At 60.6% G+C, this 15,823-nt stretch overlaps 2 protein-coding genes across 8 annotated transcripts in view; both read right to left on the bottom strand.

Annotated features, from left to right (window-relative positions):
- The window catches only part of DLG3 (discs large MAGUK scaffold protein 3), an 80,742-nt gene extending 77,957 nt beyond the window's left edge, over positions 1-2,785 (bottom strand). For 4 of the 6 annotated variants that reach the window (XM_029997372.1, XM_041118956.1, XM_029997365.1 and 1 more), the window contains exons 1-2: positions 2,507-2,785; positions 265-396 (exon numbers count right to left, since the gene is read on the bottom strand). In XM_029997372.1, the coding sequence (XP_029853232.1) occupies positions 265-396; positions 2,507-2,522 (148 nt within the window). In that variant the 5' untranslated portion in view covers positions 2,523-2,785. The remainder of the gene's footprint in view (positions 1-264; positions 397-2,506) is intronic. The other 2 variants (XR_003920940.1, XM_029997364.1) reach the window with 1 other exon arrangement.
- A 264-nt stretch (positions 2,786-3,049) lies between these two features.
- Positions 3,050-14,955, bottom strand: GDPD2 (glycerophosphodiester phosphodiesterase domain containing 2). Of its 2 annotated transcripts, XM_029997375.2 has the most exons (16): positions 14,734-14,955; positions 11,879-12,027; positions 10,639-10,742; positions 10,472-10,565; positions 10,161-10,220; positions 9,709-9,807; positions 9,216-9,309; positions 8,625-8,770; positions 8,031-8,113; positions 7,335-7,485; positions 6,569-6,784; positions 5,573-5,724; positions 5,057-5,204; positions 4,738-4,820; positions 4,254-4,282; positions 3,050-3,951 (listed from the first exon to the last, which is right to left on the bottom strand). In XM_029997375.2, the coding sequence occupies exons 2-16, from the start codon at positions 11,990-11,992 to the stop codon at positions 3,899-3,901; spliced, it is 1,626 nt and encodes a 541-aa protein (XP_029853235.1). In that variant the 5' UTR covers positions 11,993-12,027; positions 14,734-14,955; the 3' UTR covers positions 3,050-3,898. The 2 variants fall into 2 exon arrangements, with proteins under 2 accessions (XP_029853235.1, XP_040975134.1); XM_041119200.1 differs by lacking the exon at positions 4,738-4,820 and having other exon boundaries at positions 14,734-14,839.
- Positions 14,956-15,823: the final 868 nt, after the last annotated feature.

The raw sequence follows: 15,823 nt of genomic DNA, 5'->3' as shown, positions 1-15,823 counted from the left end.
CATGCCTGCACTGTGCAGAGCGTACTCACAGCATTGCAGCACCCTTTAGTGGGTGCTGGATAGCTCTGGCATAGTCTGATGAAGAAGGCTTTACCCCTTGTCCACAATCACCCAACTGAGGAATCCTGTTCACGTCACAAACACCCAGCAACTGCAGCCCCAACCCCCAGTATCTCCTGCCCAAGCCCTGCTCTCTTGCAGGATTAGGCCCCCAGGAGAGCCCGCTGACCACAAAGCCCCAGGGACCACAAGGCAGGGGCTTACCCAGCAGAGCCTGGAAGAGTTCACTTTGGAAGATGTGCGAGACTTTTCCAATGGAGGCTTTTAGCTCCTGCTCCTCCGGGGACCGCAGGGTGCTTTGATATCTGGTCAGAATTTCCACTGCCCGTTCAGTGTCTGCAGAGATGACACAGGAGTAACAAGGCATTAACACTGAAGGATGGACAGACATTGTCAGGGAAGGCGTGAGTGCAGCCTTGGAGTGGTGCAAAGGGCTCACCTGGATAATGCCTCAAGCTGCCTTCCAGCTCTGTTTTTTTAAGAGTCAGACAGCCACAAAAGCAGCCTCCTTACACTAACCCTGCTGTGAGGTGCAGAGGGGCCGTGGCAGAGATCCAGGCAGGGGCTGGAGGAGGGGTGGTTCTGCCTGCTGGCCCTCCTGAACTGTGAAAATCAGGGGCTAAACCCAGGTTGACTCAGCTCTGAACCCCATGGCACTGGGCAGCCTGAGCACCTCTGCCACCTCCCAGGCAGAGAAGCCGTTCAGGCGCTGGACACGTCCTGGTTGCACAGGGCTATGAGTACTACTGCAGGAGTTGCAGTCTCCCACGCGTGGCCAGATGGCTGCAGTAAAGCTGAGAGTAGCCTCACTCACATAATGCAAGATATTGCAAACAGCGCAGCTATACGCATGGCAAAACTTGGGTTTCTGCAGGGTGAAGTGTAAGAATTGCTCCACGCAGCAAGCAACCTTGGGTCAACAGGCGACACAGTGGGAAAGGAACAGGATGCTGTGGGTTCAGGGAAGGAGGGGTGCTGGAGACTGCCATGAAGCAATGCTTTGGTTAAAGACTGGGCTCACCATAGCTGTGAGACAACTTTGGACCTAAAATAGTGTAGCTGTGATCTCTCTGTGCCAGGACACCTCCATGCTTCTCTGGGCAGATGTCCAGAGCTGCCAGTCCAGCTCCAGCCCCAGAAAGGACCCATCCCTCAGGCGGCTGGGGAGCTCCCATGGACCTTGAGCCCGTCCCAGCCCTATCAGTGAATATTTCCCTTTGTCACCCAGGCAGCCCACAGACAAAGAGTGTCTGTGTGAGGAGGCGGGGGAGCTGTCCTGCCACTGCTGGGGACTTGTCTTTTAACCCAGGAACTCATGCAGAAAGGATGACCCTGCTCATCCCAGGGCTCTCGGCAGGGAATTCAGGTCATGGAACAAGGAGGCCTGTGTCTGCTAGGGTGCATGCCAACTGCTGTCCCCGCTCGCCCAGCCGGCTCCCCTCCTGGCTCCTCCTTGGCTGAAAAAACAAGGGGGGTCCTGCCTGTGTCACTGGTCCACACTGACTCATCATGGGAGCAGAAGAGAGAAATGAGCCTGGGGAAGCATGAATACCTCCTTCTCAGAGCTCGGCTCCCTGCTGGCTCCAGGAAAAGCAGAGAATTCCCCAAGCTCCAGACTTATTTGGCTTTATGGGCATCCCAGCCCTGTGTTATCACTAAGGGCTTCCTTTTCTGCAGGATCAGACAGTGGCTTCGGACACTGCCCAGCATCCTGCGAGCGGGGTTGAGTCATCTTTGCCTGGTCATTCCTGACCTTAACAGCAGAAGCTAAAGAAGCAGGTGGAGAACAGGGACCACCGCACCATGACACAAATAGCTGTGAACCTGGTGTGAACATCCCACCCCGGTCTGTGCACAAGAAATAGCGGCATGCGCCCTATGCTGACCCCTGTGCTCCTGGCCACCAGCACTGGGTGACAGCCAGCTGCAGCAGGGGAACGCTGGCCCTGGACCACCAACCCCAGGGAAGTCCTGTGCCCCCAGCACAGGGGAGAGACCAGAGGACCCTACCTGCAGCACCAAAGAGCACATGGTGTCCGGGGCCAATCTCGCCCTGCCTCAAGGTGCAAATCCCACTTACAGGAGACCCTTCCTCGCAGAGCCCACACCCCCACACCTGCCCTCCCCACAGCACCCAAGGGTGCCGCAAACAACAGCATCCTATGGCCACCTGTTCCAAGCCACGGTGGCACGAGGACGTGTCCCACAACCCGGGGAGGGCACGAAGCCAGGGCACCCCGTCCTCCGGTCTCAGCCCCGGGGGTGCGCCGGGCAGGGCCGCCCGGCCCGTGGCAGGGAGAGCGGGAGGGAGGGCGCGAGCAGCCCAGCAGGAGCGCGGGGCACCGGGCGCAATCCCGGTGCCGGTACCGGCAGGGCAGACACTTGTTGAGCGCGGTGGGCCGCGGTGCCCGGCGCTGCGGGCAGGGCAGGGCGGGGCGTTCCTTACCTTCCCGGCGGATCATCGCTCCGCCGTGGCCGGCGGCCGCTCCGGTCGGTGCCAGCCCGCGAGCGGCCGAGCCGCCGCCCGCCCCGCCCCGCGGGAACCGGCCGAGGAGCCGCCCCCGCCCGCCTCCCGCCGGCGCCCGCCTCCGGGAGCGCCTCGGCACCCGGAGCGCGCCCCGCAGCCGGGCGCACCCCGCGGCTCTGCCCCGGGGCGCGGCTGTTCGGAGCCCGCCGGGCTGCCGGGGCGGCTCGGCGTGCGCACCGCGCCCCGGGAACCCCGGCGGGCACGCCCGGCGCGGCCTCCCCTCCCTCCCCGCTGCGGAGGGCCCGGCCCGGAGGAGCCGCTCGGCCCCCGGCACCGCTTCCCCGCGCTGTCACTAGATGGCACGGACGCGCCGCGGATCGCCGCCTGCCCCGGGCCGGTACCGGCTGCGCTGCGGCCGCCAGGGGCCGGCAGCGGTCCAGGCGGCCGGGACCTGCGGGTAAAGGTAGGGGGGTGCAGGGGAGCGGGAGAGGGGAAGGAAGCACTTATGCCCAAGTCACCCCTTCGGGGTCTGTCTACCGCTCCACTGATTTATTGACATAAATAGGTAGGAACACGTAAAACTGACCCGACCCCCCTGTCCGAGTTGAAGGCCCTGCTGCAAAGTGACCGACGCCGCGTCCCACCACTCCCCGCCCCCGCACACCTCCGCAGCCTTGCAGCAGCAGGAGGAGCTTGACCGTGGTCCTGCCAACCCCAGATACCCTCCACCCCCAGCCCCCTGCTCCCTTTCCCCACCAGAGCAACAGGCACTAACTGCTGCATGGGGTGCCAGCACCCTGGCCTGTAAGCATGAAGCCAACAGCAGAGCAGGGGCAGGACTTGTGTCCAGCATGGGGGTGGGAAGAAATCAGGTCCCCCTTCATCTTGTGAAAAGCCACCCACCCTGTACCCCCCTTCCTATTCCTCAAGCCATAGGGCTGGGCAGCCCCCAGGGGAGCAGCACTTTAAACAAGGTTTCCCATCACTAGCTGCAGAGCTGCTGATGACAGGCAGAGGCTGCCCTTCCCCTGCACCGAACAGCGGCTCAAGTCCCCACTAGTCACCAAAGCCCAGGGCAGAGGCCTTGGCCCCAGCACCGCTGGATGAGTACTCAGCCCCCAGGCACAAGCCTGCCCCAGGAAATCCCTGCAAAGGCTCCAGTTCCTCCAGTGGGAACTGGGAACCCAGTTCCAGGTCTTTTCAGCTGAGGGCAGTTGTGTACCACACAAGGAGCCAGGGAACGCTATGGGGGACAGGAGGCTCAGGAAGGAGTCTGCAAAGGAAAGGAGCCTCAAAGCTGGCCTGAGGAGCGCTCCCCACTTGAGCTGTGCAGGGCTCTGGCTGCCCCATGGCTGATGCAGGCTGGAGAGGTCACTCTTGCATCAAGCTGTTGATCTTTGTGAGCAGCACATCCGTCTCAGACTCTGTGGAAATGGAGAGAAAAAACAGTCACCACAGGCAGCCACCATCCCACAGCAACAGGTGAAGCAGCCTGAAAAGCAGGTTTGAGGAGACTGGGGGAATGTGGGATTCCCCACCGCTGTCCCACAGGGCTGTTTGCTAAGTGCAGGACAGGAACTCCCTGGGCTGGGATTCCCTTCCCTCCCCCAGCCATCCCAAACCACTCTGTCATGTTCAGCTGGAGAAAGCTGACTGCCTGCCAGGGAGAGTCCCACAGGCGCAGCCTGGCTCTGAGGGAGGGGAACTCACATCTGTGCACACTCACCCGCTGGCTGACTTCTCTGGGAGCATTTCCTAGGAGATGGAATACAATCAAAGTTAGCATGTCAGTCTGGCCTCCCCCTTCCCTCCCCCAAGCTCCCAGCTGGAGACTGTGGGGCCCCACAGGACGCACAGTCCCACAGGGATCTGCTCTCGGTGCTTGCAGCACTGGTAAAGGAGCAGGGCCAAGATCCCCCAGCCTCAGCCCATCAAGCCCTGGGGTGCAGAATGAGCTAGTAAGTGTGAACTAAGGCACCCAGCAGCTCAAGGAAGGGTCAGGCCAGATTTTTAGCCTCAGTCTGTTGACAAAAGCTGCCTCCACACACTGCTGTTTCACTTAGCCAGACAGGAGAGGACCCCCCAGGATCTGAGTCCAGAGAGGGGTGGCAGCAGATACGACTGGGTTTGGGTATGTACCAGCCACCCAGGGCACACTCCAGCCTCCCCCACCAGACCTGCCCCAGGAGGGCAAAAGAGATCAAACGTACTTCAGCAAGAGGAAGGCCCAGAGGATAGCAAGGAAGGAAGTGCAGTCTACAACAATCCAGATCATGAGATATGTGCTGCTGGGCTGCAAGGCAACAAGACAAGCCATGAACACCAGCCAGGAGTGGTGTGCTGGTGGCACAGCCCAGCCTGCTGTGCCAGCAGTCCCTTCTGCAGGGTCACATGTTCCCATGCTAGTACAGCACTGGGCAAAAGCCACCCTCCAGGCAGCTGGCTGCCCAGGGCTGCTGCAGAAAGTGACCCACAAATGGCTGGGGCACAGGGCTGTGGGGCAGGGTAAAGGATGGAGGGGTGACTTACGAGCAGCCAGATGGGGTGTTTCATCTCCTTCAGCACCTGGCAGGCATTGGTGGTGACAGAGCTCACCCCAGAGCACCACAGCACAGAGAAGAGCCAAGGTTGGTTCACCACATACAAGTTGACAGAGATGTTGTCCTGGCGGTACTGCCTGCATAGGGACAGCCGTGGTCAGAGCAGCAGACAGCAGGGTGTTGGCACACTTAGTGTACACCCAGAGAGGACTGTATATCTGGGATGAGATTCAGCATTTGCAGTCACATGGAGCAACCGTCTGGAGAGCCAGACCCAGGGCAGATTTGCTGGCAAGGCAAAAGACTGCAGCCAGCTCCATCCCCGGCACCAGCCCTGCCTGATAAGGCACGCTTGTACGCAAGGCTGTAGCACACACCCTGCCCTTCCCAGCAGTGCGCCAGCAACTCAGCCTCAGCTGGCCCTCACTTCTGCTGGCCCCTGGGAGAGAGCTGGGACAGTGTCCAGGCCCCACAGCTCCCAGGCTCCTGGGCACAGGGCTCTCACCTGATCTCCTCAGAGCTCATGTCCTGGTAAGGCAGATTGACATGCAGCAGTGGCTCCTTCTCATTCTGGAGTCTCTTCCGGCCGTAAACTTGCTGAATGCCTGGGGCTTGCTGTTTGACCTGTTCCCTGAACCCATCCGGCAGCCAGAGGACCTAGGCAAGAGCCAGAGAGCACATGCAGAGGAGAAGTGCTCCAGAGAGCTTGCTCTCTTCTGATATTTTCTTGCAGGTCCAGGCACACATGGCCTGCTCAGACAGCTGCTTCCTGTCCCCTTCTTCCATGCTTAGCTCCTCCATGAGGATCTCAGCCAGGACAGTCTCCTACGAGCTTGCCCCAGCCAAGAAGTAAGCACAACAGGCTCCACTGAGGGGAGAAAGCAGTTCCAGCCTAAGGAAGCTGCAGCAGTTGTGTCCTTTCTGGGTCCTTGAATGGATCAAGCAGTGCATCCTTTTGGCCCCAACTCTGCAGCAAGAATGCACCTTGGATCAGCACTACAGTACAAGTCTTTGCTGTGTCCCCTCGTGCTCTACATTCCCAAAAAACCAAGAAGGGAAAGCGATTTGGGTGCTAATTCATCCCCTCAGGGCAGTATGTGTCCTGTGCTGCAGAGGTTGGATGAAGTGCAAAGGCAACACAGGAGGTTGCAGCAGGAGGTGCAGGGAGAGGTGTGGCGCAGTGTGGGGAGGTGAAGGCCTGAGCACTGTTTTCCTGCTCTTGCTAGCACTGTTGGTCCCCTCCCTAGACTGAGTCACTGTTTACACACCAGGGTGGCCAGTGCTGGGGAACCAGAGTATTTGGAGCGGTATGAAGCTGTAGGCATTAACCCCTAATTATTGGCAACTTCTGCCAGCTAGAGAACCCCATGCCTGGGCAGGGTTCCCCAGCAGGGATCACATATGGGGATGTGGTGTATGGCGTGGCAGGGATTCTCAGTGGGGTTGGTGAGGCACATCCCACCATGGAAGGGGTGTGACAGCAGAGCGGTGGCCAGCTCACCTGCTGTAGTGGGATGCCTGACTGTAAGATCACTTCCAGGGTGGCATTGACGAAGCTCTGGTAGTCACTGTGGTTCTCAGGCCGGAGGTCGAACATTATGGAGATATTGCTCTGCTTGGCTGCCTCTAGCACCTGTTCCAGGGATGGGATCCTCTGTTCAGTCACCTGGTAGCGATCGCCAGCAGAAAGACTCTGCACAGTGGGAAACGGCCTCCGCTGCAAGAGTGCGAGAGAGTCATCACAGGCAGACCCCCCCATAACCTTCCACTTCGCAAACTGGTGTCTGTCTCTGGCGCTCAGTTTCCTACACTGGCCTCTCCACATGCTCTCCAGTGCAGGCACGCACCCGGATCCTTCTCCTGCACATCCACAGGCCACCTCTACCCTTCTCCCCACTAACAGCACAGTTCAAGCAGCCCCAACACCTGTGGGCATTCAGAGCAGCTCAGCAGTTGGTTAGTCACCTTTTGGAAAGAGCCTTGCCACAGCTGCCTCCAAGCCCAGGCAGGCTGTGCAGCTCAGAGCAAATGCATGAGACATCTCCCCTCAAACCAGCCTCCTCCATGACTCAGCTGAGGAGTCAGAACAAACCCCAGCTTGGGGCATAACCGCACCCAAGGGATTCGTGCAGGCATGGAAGTGCTTCTGCACCCTGGCAGGTGTCTGCCAGGGACAGCACTCCAGAGGGAACCTCCCCCAGGGCAGCGCTCATACTTTAGCCAGAAACACACCCATCCCTGACCAGCTACCCCAGGGGCATCCTGACCTCCAGGAACCAGCTGCCAGCATCCAACTGCTGGAGGTCTGTCCAGTTGAAGGTGGTGCTGTTCAGTGCAGCCCTCTCAGGGAACACAGCCTGCACGTTGGTAGTCCTGGTGAGTTCCTCGTCATGCATGAGGAATGGGACCCCGTCAGCACTGGCAAAGGAGCAGAGAGGGAAGCTGTGTTGCAAGCTGTTTGTCTCCTATCCCTGCCCTGGCATTTCTATCCCCTCCTAGCCACCCTGCTAGGGTAACCACCACCCTTATGCCTACTTGTGGTCCTCTACGCAAAAAGGTGAGTGTCCAGAAAGCACAGAGCACCTACAGACTGAGCCAAGAACCAAGTAGTTCCTTGCTCACTGCAACAGCTGTCCCCATAGCAGGATTGCATGAGATGAACTAGAGCCAGGGTCTGTTTTCCAAGCAGTGCCCCTCCCCGATGGTGCCTCCCTCCTAATGCCCTGGAAGGCAACTTGCACAGGGAGGACAGAAACCCAATACCTCTCCCAGATCATTGTGACACCAAGCTGGAGCCAGTCCCATACTGGGAAGGTGGGAATGGCAGAGCCCTTTGAACAGGGCTGCCTCCAAATGCAGGCTATATCAGTCCTCCAGGTGTGTTCCAGAATGCCCCATGTGGGAAGCGACATCTCAGGATACACAGGCCCCTTCCTCTCTCCCAGTCCCTGCTGCCCTTTTACCTCACCATGACGTCTGTCTCAAAGACTTGCACATCACAGTCCACCGCTTTGTACAGTGACATGAGGGTGTTTTCAGGGGCCAGCTGGAAAAAGAACGGTGTTAGTGCAGAGGGCATGGGCAAGAAGGGGCAGGAGGCAGGCACTCACCCTGCCTAGCTGCACCCAGCAGCTTGGCTGGGTTCTTTGGCAACCACAATGAGACTGGAATGACCCTGGTAGGATGGGGGATGGAAAAGGGCTGGGTACAGACTGCCAGAGCCTGCCAAGTCCCTGCTTCCTAGCCCATACTACACAGCCAGGCTTTCTGCTGAGAGTCACCTGCTCCTGGTCCAGCAGCACTCAGCAAGCAGCTCTGCCCTGCGGCTGCTGCACCCACCCACCTCACCCTGTGCTCACCACCCATCCTCCAGCCTTGTGCTGCCCTGGCTAGTGTGGGGACCTCTCTCTACTTGGCTGGCCACAGCTCGTCCAGGCCTGTAGCAGCAAGCGTCTGATGTCAGTGCCCCACAGTCAGGCACAGCCTGGCTTTTGCTGGCAAGAGCAGCCTGCCCCATCCACCCTGACCACTGTGCCAGGACGCTGCTGGTCACTCACCATGGGTGCTCCTCGGTGGCCAACCAGGGCTGGCTTGGGGGGCAGCTGGTTCTCCTCCATGATGCAAGGGGAGGTGATTCCCAGGGGAGCCAGATACAGCGCAATCATCACCATGCAGTACACAAACAGCAGAAACACCTTGAGACCTGTAGGTAGAGACAAGAGAAGATAGAGGGGTGAGGTACAGAGGAAGTATTTTGCAGGCCATTAGGAATAAGCCAAGGCTGCTTCACCTGGCATTAACTTATGGTTGCCCTAGGTCAGGCATAGCATCCCCAGCCTCAGGAACACTGCAGATTTATTCTTGGCCCACTACATGTCCTTGCACCCCAACCTAGCACTTCTGCAGGACTCAGTCTGCCATCTATAGCCCTCCTTCAGCTGCAAAGCAGCAAGGGCTGAAGCTGCACCAAGGGCTGGGCATGAGAAGGAGCAACCAAGAGCATGTGTTACTACCAGACAGTCCTGGGGACCTGTTCCTGCTGCACTGATACTCTCTGTGCACCACTCTGCCACCAGTGCCGCTCAGTTGGGTGGTAGGAAGCAGGGCACCAGCCGAGGAGGGAGGTGGAGACCTTGGAGTGGGCTTACCTGTGTTGTGGGTGCGGTAGATGAAGCTGGCCAGGGGCCAGGCAAGGAGCGTCATTCCCCCCACAATTCCAATGTGCAGGAAGGGACCTGTTGCCTGGGGAGGCAAAGGCAGGGTGTCAGCTGGCACCAGCCCAGCCCCTGTCCCCAAAACCCACGTGCTCCAATGCCAGGGATCTGCCACTGCAGCCAGCACTGCTGTAAGAGCCACAGTGCCAAGGAGGGAAGGACAGGCTCCTGGGGGGACTGAACAGACTCCTTGCTCTGGTCCAGCCACCATTCATCACCCTGGACTGCAGCTGCTCCAGGCAGGACTGCAAGAGCAGGAGGAGCACCTTGCCTGGCCAGGCAGCAGAAGTCAAGGGCAGGGAGCTAACCCTCATGGCATACAGCCATGATAGGGGCTCCAGTCACCACCCTTCAGTTCATCCCCACAGGCCAGGTACTGGGTACAGCGGGGGAGTCTCAGGGAGTCTCTGGTATCGAGGTGACTCACCTGCAGGGAGACACGTGCACTTCTCCACTCCTCCGCCCACTTTATTCCCAGCCCTATGAAGGCTGCAGCAACCACCAGGGCAGTTAAGATCAGCAGGGTCTGTGGGGCAGGGCACAGGGCAGTTAGGGGAGCACACAGCATCCTGCAGGCCGGCAGGGCAGGCAGAATCCTCCTCTACCCTTCCTTCTGAGCCCTTGCAAGGCCTGAGACCCCACTTCTCCCATTTGTGTTTGCAGCTGAGCTCTGAACCGCATGCTTTGAGCAAGGGGAATATTCCCATCCCAGAGAAGTGTGGCTGGGGCACTAACAGCTGCAGCCCAGCTCAGCGGGGACACACAGCCACTCAGTGGTGTCACAGCAGCCATACGCAGCCCCAGTAGGCTGGTCACAGCTTCCCAAGGTGCAAGAGCAGCCAGGCCAGGCACCATTTCCCCACACCACCAGTCTCTCACCTTGTGCAGCCAGTGTAGCTTCAAGGGCTGGCCACAGAGCTGCAAGCACAAAGCAAGGACCTGTAAGAAGAACAAGGAGATGTCAGAGCTGGGCTGTACGCCACACCTCAGCCCTTTAAGGGCACAGGACTTAGCCACATGAGCTCTGGCTCCCTGACAGAGGCAGGGTCTCCAGCCACGCTCAGGCTGACACAGCTCCAGCAGGCTGAATGCTGCGGGCTCCGCCTGGATCTGCACAGGGCACGGCAGCCAGCCTGTCCTCAGCACAGCTCCGTACCCCTACTAGCCCAGGCAGGATCAGCGGGGCTTACCAGCAGCACAGCTGAGTAGGTGATCAGCACAGCTGTAGCTATGAGCAGGAGGAGGGACCAGTCTAGCCACAACTTCCTCTGCTTGAAGATGAACCTGCCAGCAAAGCAGACGGTCAGAGGGGCAGGGGGGACATGGGGAGCAAGGCTGGACATGGGATCTTACTCACTCATTGAAGTTGTGGAAATCATTGAGGATGATGATGGCAAAGTAGAGCCACACCAGTGTGAACAGGAAGACGCAGAAGAGGAAAAGGAACCAGCTGTAGTCGCACTGAAAGCCAGAGGTGACAGCTATGCACACACCTGCAGGGCACCTAGCCCCTGGCCAGGTTGCTGAGACCCCTGGGGAGCAGCCACCCTGCAGCAGGCTGCATAGGGGTTCACAGGAGGCACCAGCCTCATGGGTCCAGGCACTGAGCTGCCCCATGGAGAGGGAACAGAGCTCCCCAGGAGAGGTCTTTTGGCCGGACCCATGCTACAGGAAGACGGACCAGTATCTCCTACAACAAGCTAAAATGCTGCCTATGCCAGGCTGGGGAGGACAGCCCGTGGCAGAACTGCCTCCTTTCCCATGTAGCAGCCCCTGGGAGCAGGCTGGGACTTTGGACATGGGAAGGGGAGAAAGCCAGGTCCTGTTCCCTTCTAGTTGGGTGATCTGTAGGCTGGGTGGAGAGGGGTGCTGTGCCTCAGAGCTGCCATTGCAGCAGTGAGCCTGCAGACTGCTCCTGCCTGCCCAGCCAAAGCCAGGTCCAGCTTCAGGGTCTCCAGACCCCAGCCCCACAAATGTGGGGAGGTGAAGGGTGCCACAGGTGCTGAGTGGGACACCTGGCAGCCCGGACCAGCTTGCGCATTCCAGGCAAGACAAGACAAGCAGCGGCACTGCCACTCCCATGGGAGTTGGAGACCTCACAGAATCCCAGGGCCTCACCCCTCCCAAGTTACAAATTGCCGGGGACACCCCCTTCCAGTACCCCATCGGCAGGGGCCGCACCCAGCCCAGGAACCGTGCCTCCCACGTGCCTTGCCAGGCACTCAGCGCCCCGGGACCTGCCCGCCACGCTCAGCCCTCGGGGAGCGCAGCGCCCCGCTCCAGGCACGCGTGAGCCCTGCCACAGACGCATGATCAGCCGGGCAGGGGACAGCCTCACTGCTGCCAGCGTGCTGCTCTACCCAGCGGGAAGAGAGAGCTCACCCTCTCACTGCTCCAGGCTAGGGTAGTCCCTGGACAGAGAGGGTGCCAGGCAGCACCCCAGCTCTCCTGGGGCTCAGCCCTGGGGAGCAGGACCAGTGCAGACCAGGGGTCTAGGCTGAGCCCCCCAGCCAGAACCCTTCCGCACCCCAGTCACCACTCTGAGCCTCCCACGCAGGGGCTGGCCAGCCCCGGCTCAGCATCACCCGTGGTATCACCTTGGTGGTTCTCAGGCCCTTCCTCTTCTCCTTCTTGGCGGTGATCCACTGGCAGCTGTAGAGGCAGAGCAAGCAGGTGGCACAGGAGCGGCAGCAGCCGGGGGGGTCTGCCATAGCACCAGGCTGTCCCAGGTCAAAGGTCAGGTGTCCTGGAGGAGGATGCACACAGTGTGTTGGGACAGATCTCCCAACGCACACCGCCCCCCGGCCCTGTGGGGATGGGGCACTGCAGCATCCTGGGTCCAGGTACCCCAGCAAGTGGCTGCCCCAGAGCCCTGGGACATAGTGGGGCTGCTGGCCGTGTCCCCAGGCAAGGCATGGTGCCAGGAAAAGCGGCAGCACGAGGTGCAGCCCAACCTGTTCAGCAGGCTGCCCTGGGACCCTTTGCTCAACGACCTTGAGCAAGCTGGGAGCTGGCAGGGAGCAGGGCCTGCTCCCCAGGCCAGGGTTCGGTGGTCCACCTGGGAGCCAGGGGCACCGTGCAGGCTCCAGGGGCTGGCAGCCTCTCCAGCCAGCTTGACACAACCTTGTACCCAGGCTTCCTGGGAACAGCCCAGCTGCAAGGACCACGCAGCCCCATACCGCAGCCCTAGGCTCCTGCTATGCAGTTGGGCGTACGTGCGACAGCCTGGGAAGTCCCTCTCCTCCGCCCAGGTCCTTGCTGAGGCAGCACCATCCTGGCAGCCCTCCAGCTCAGCTTGCACAGCAAGGGGTCCCCAGGGGGGCTGAAGGAGCTGCAGCTGAGCAGGCACTGGATGGCTGTCAGTCTAAGCACTATGGGGGGCAAGGAGGGGAGCAGCAGTTATGGGGGGGAACCCATTGCTACATTCACGGACACCCAGGCTGGGTGCAGGGCTACCACTGGGTTCCCTACACACTAAGAAGGGGAGACGGCTGTGGTCCCCAGATGCCTGGTGCTTGGCTGGAGGAAGCAGGGAGCCCCAAAGAAGGTCTCCCTCTATCCACCCTGAGAAACCCCATGTTTATTATGGCTTGTCCTGCTGTGGAGCTGCTCCCCCTCCTCATCCCAACCTCCCCAAGAGGCCAGGCACCCCATGCAACACTATAACCCCACAGATTAAACCAGACTCTCATTTCACTGTGACCACTGAGCCAGGCTTGAGAGCCAGCTGACCACATCCTCCCAGCCACATCCTCTCCAATGTTGGGGGCAAGGGTGTGCCTAGCAGGGCCATGTCCCATCCCAACCTGGGCCCTGGAGATGGGGAGCAGAGCTAGCCCAAGCCCTCCCAGCCCCAGCCAGCTACACCAGAGTGGCTCTGCCATGCCCTGACTATGGCCAAGGTCAGCCTGGTCTCCCGCCGTGACACAGCAGCACCCCAGCATCGCACCTTGCTCCCAAATACCGCCAGTATGTTGGTCTCCAGGGCTGGGGTGCACAGTCTCCCCCAGGATCCACACAGAGCAGTGGCCACTGGGGCACACACAGACAGGTACCAACCCGAGAGCAGGACCCCTAACCTGCCCTGCTGGCTTCTGCAGGCTGGGGGAGGTCTGGGGGCTGCCATCAGCAGGTCCAGCCAGCCAAGGTGCAGGGGACAGTGAGCAGCACAGCAGTGCCCGCATCTGCTGCACCCTCCATCTTCTAGGGACCAGATCAGCAGCTGTGATCTGCTTTGTGATCACACTGAAGGAGCCAGCCCTAACACAAGTGCAGGAAGCTATGGGACCAGACAGTTTCCCTCCGTGATGCCCAGGGGCTCCGGCTGCAGGCTCATACCCCTGCTGTCACCAGAAGCAGATGCACCACTTTCATCAGGGAGCAGTGGGCTCAGCCAGCATCCCCTGAGACTCACCCTGTGCCCCCCTCACTGCTCACACAGGCAGAGCACTGTGCCAGCAGCTGCTCAGGGAAACCCTGCCAACCCCCCCACCCCCAGCTGGCTCCCACGCAGGGTACAAAGTACAGTAGGAGTGGCTGTGGGCACCAGCCAAACTTCAGCACTCAGCTGCTCAGAGAGGCTGTTCCTGCCAGGACTTGAGCTTGGCAGAGCAGTGGCACAGGAGTCGCCACAAGTCTACACCAGTAGTGCTGTCTGGAGGGTTCAGAGGGAAAATGGCACCCTGTTCCCCAGCTCAGAGCAGGACTGCAGCAGTGGCACCTGTAGCACCCCTGCACCAGGCTCATGTCCCAAACAGAGCTGGGCTGGGCATGCAGCAGACCCTGCTCAGCTTCTGCTCTAGCTCCAAGGGGAGAGCTGCGCAGCAGGAGCTGGGGGTCCATCAGGGCTGGAAGGAGCCCTCCTTCAGCTCCCACCAAACAACCCCCACGGCACACCCCTGGCCCTAGTGTGGGGGGCACCGGGGGCTTGAAGGGGTGACAAACCCATTGCTACAGTCACCGACATGGCAGCATCTGCTTGCAGCCTTGCAGGGACCTTTGTGCCCCAGGGGTGCTGGCACAGGACAACCAGCTGGCCATGGGCAGGGCAAGATCCCCTTGCCCTCGCAGGGCCGAGCCAGCCCAGGCTGGCGCCCAGGCCTGCTGTCCCTTGACCTCACAGGAGGAAGGGCAGAGCTCCTGGTCAGCTTGGGGAACAGGGTGACCCCAAAACTGCAAGGGCAGCACAGCCTGGCCCAGACCCCCCACTCCCAGCCTCATGCCCCTTCTCTCTGCCATGCAGTCAGCTCTGGGCTCCCCATCCCCGCTCTCCGGAGCATGGGAACAGCACAGGCAGCCTCTTTCCTCCCCCCCCCTCAGCCGCACGCAGGGCCAGGACGATCACCCTCCTGGCCACTCTGCCAGCTCTCCTGCAGCTCCCATGACAGCGCGGGATGGCATCCCCATGGCATGGGCTGCCACCCCGGGGCAGCGAGTCAAGAGGGCAAAATACCTGCTCCCTGGAGACGTTGGGTTCCCGCAGCTGGGACGCCGGCAGGCGAGGTGAGTGCTGGGGCTGGGCTCTCAGCTGGGTGTCCCTGCGCGGCGGAGCCCTGCCTGCTCTGCTCCTCCGCTGCCTGCTCACACCCTCCTGGGTGTGTTTGTGGCCCGGCAGAGCTGCCGATGCCTCCTGCAGGTCTCCACAGGCCGGCAGAGGCGGGCTGCCCACAGCGGACTCAGCAGGCAAGGGCCGGGGGTCAGGGCGGGCCCCCGCCACCGGCTTTGTGCCCCACCGACCCCGGCGCAGCCTCTGCTGCGTGGCCGCTGGGAAAGTGGAGAAGGGGCCCAGGGGGGCGTCACGCACCGCAGCACAGAGGAGTTTGCAGGCAGCCCACGCTCCAGACGGATTAAGGCTCCGGGGAGAGCTCCGAGAGCACGGAAGGCAGATGGAGTCAGAGCTTCGTGCATCGCCAGGCCTTTGAGCAAGGGGCTGTGGAAGCCCCTCTGTCAAAGGGAGACTTTTCCCTTCTTTGCAGAGGAAGCCTGGGACAGATGCAACCCAGGCCACCACAGCTGGCCTAGCTGACACTCACTGGGGCATGCTTCGAAGGCAGAAGCACAGAGCTAAAAGCGGTTTCTTGTCTCGAGCCCAGAGAAATGCTCCAGAGCCAACACATCCAAACTTTACTAAAGCAGCAGATGAAAAGAGGCTCCAAGACAGGGGCCTGATGCCACCTGCAGACGGACAGGGCAATGCCCTCCATCTCCCAGGCTCCCTCCCTGTGACATGGCACAGCTGCATCCCCCCCCAGCTCCAGGTCTCAGCAGAGGCACGGCCCCTGGTGAGCCAGGATGCAGAATGGGTGCTTGGACCTTTCCATGTCAGTGACTTGCTCCATCACTGCCTGGGATCTCGGGGGACCTCTGTGATCTCCTGCCACTCGCAAAGGAGCTGAGAAAGCTGATTTACAGGCAGGTGATGGCATCCTGCAGTGACACAGCAACTGCCAGGCTAGGCAGAAGCCTCAGCACTCACCCCCACAGCTGATCCTGTTCCACACCATTATTAACAGCTTTGGCACAAAATCACTGGACAGCTCCAT

The sequence above is a fragment of the Aquila chrysaetos genome, chromosome 21 (genome assembly GCF_900496995.4).
Source record: "Aquila chrysaetos chrysaetos chromosome 21, bAquChr1.4, whole genome shotgun sequence".
Classification (NCBI taxonomy): Eukaryota; Metazoa; Chordata; class Aves; order Accipitriformes; family Accipitridae; genus Aquila; species Aquila chrysaetos.
The sequence above is the reverse complement of the archived record's forward strand: the minus strand, read 5'-3'. Positions and strand labels throughout refer to the sequence as shown.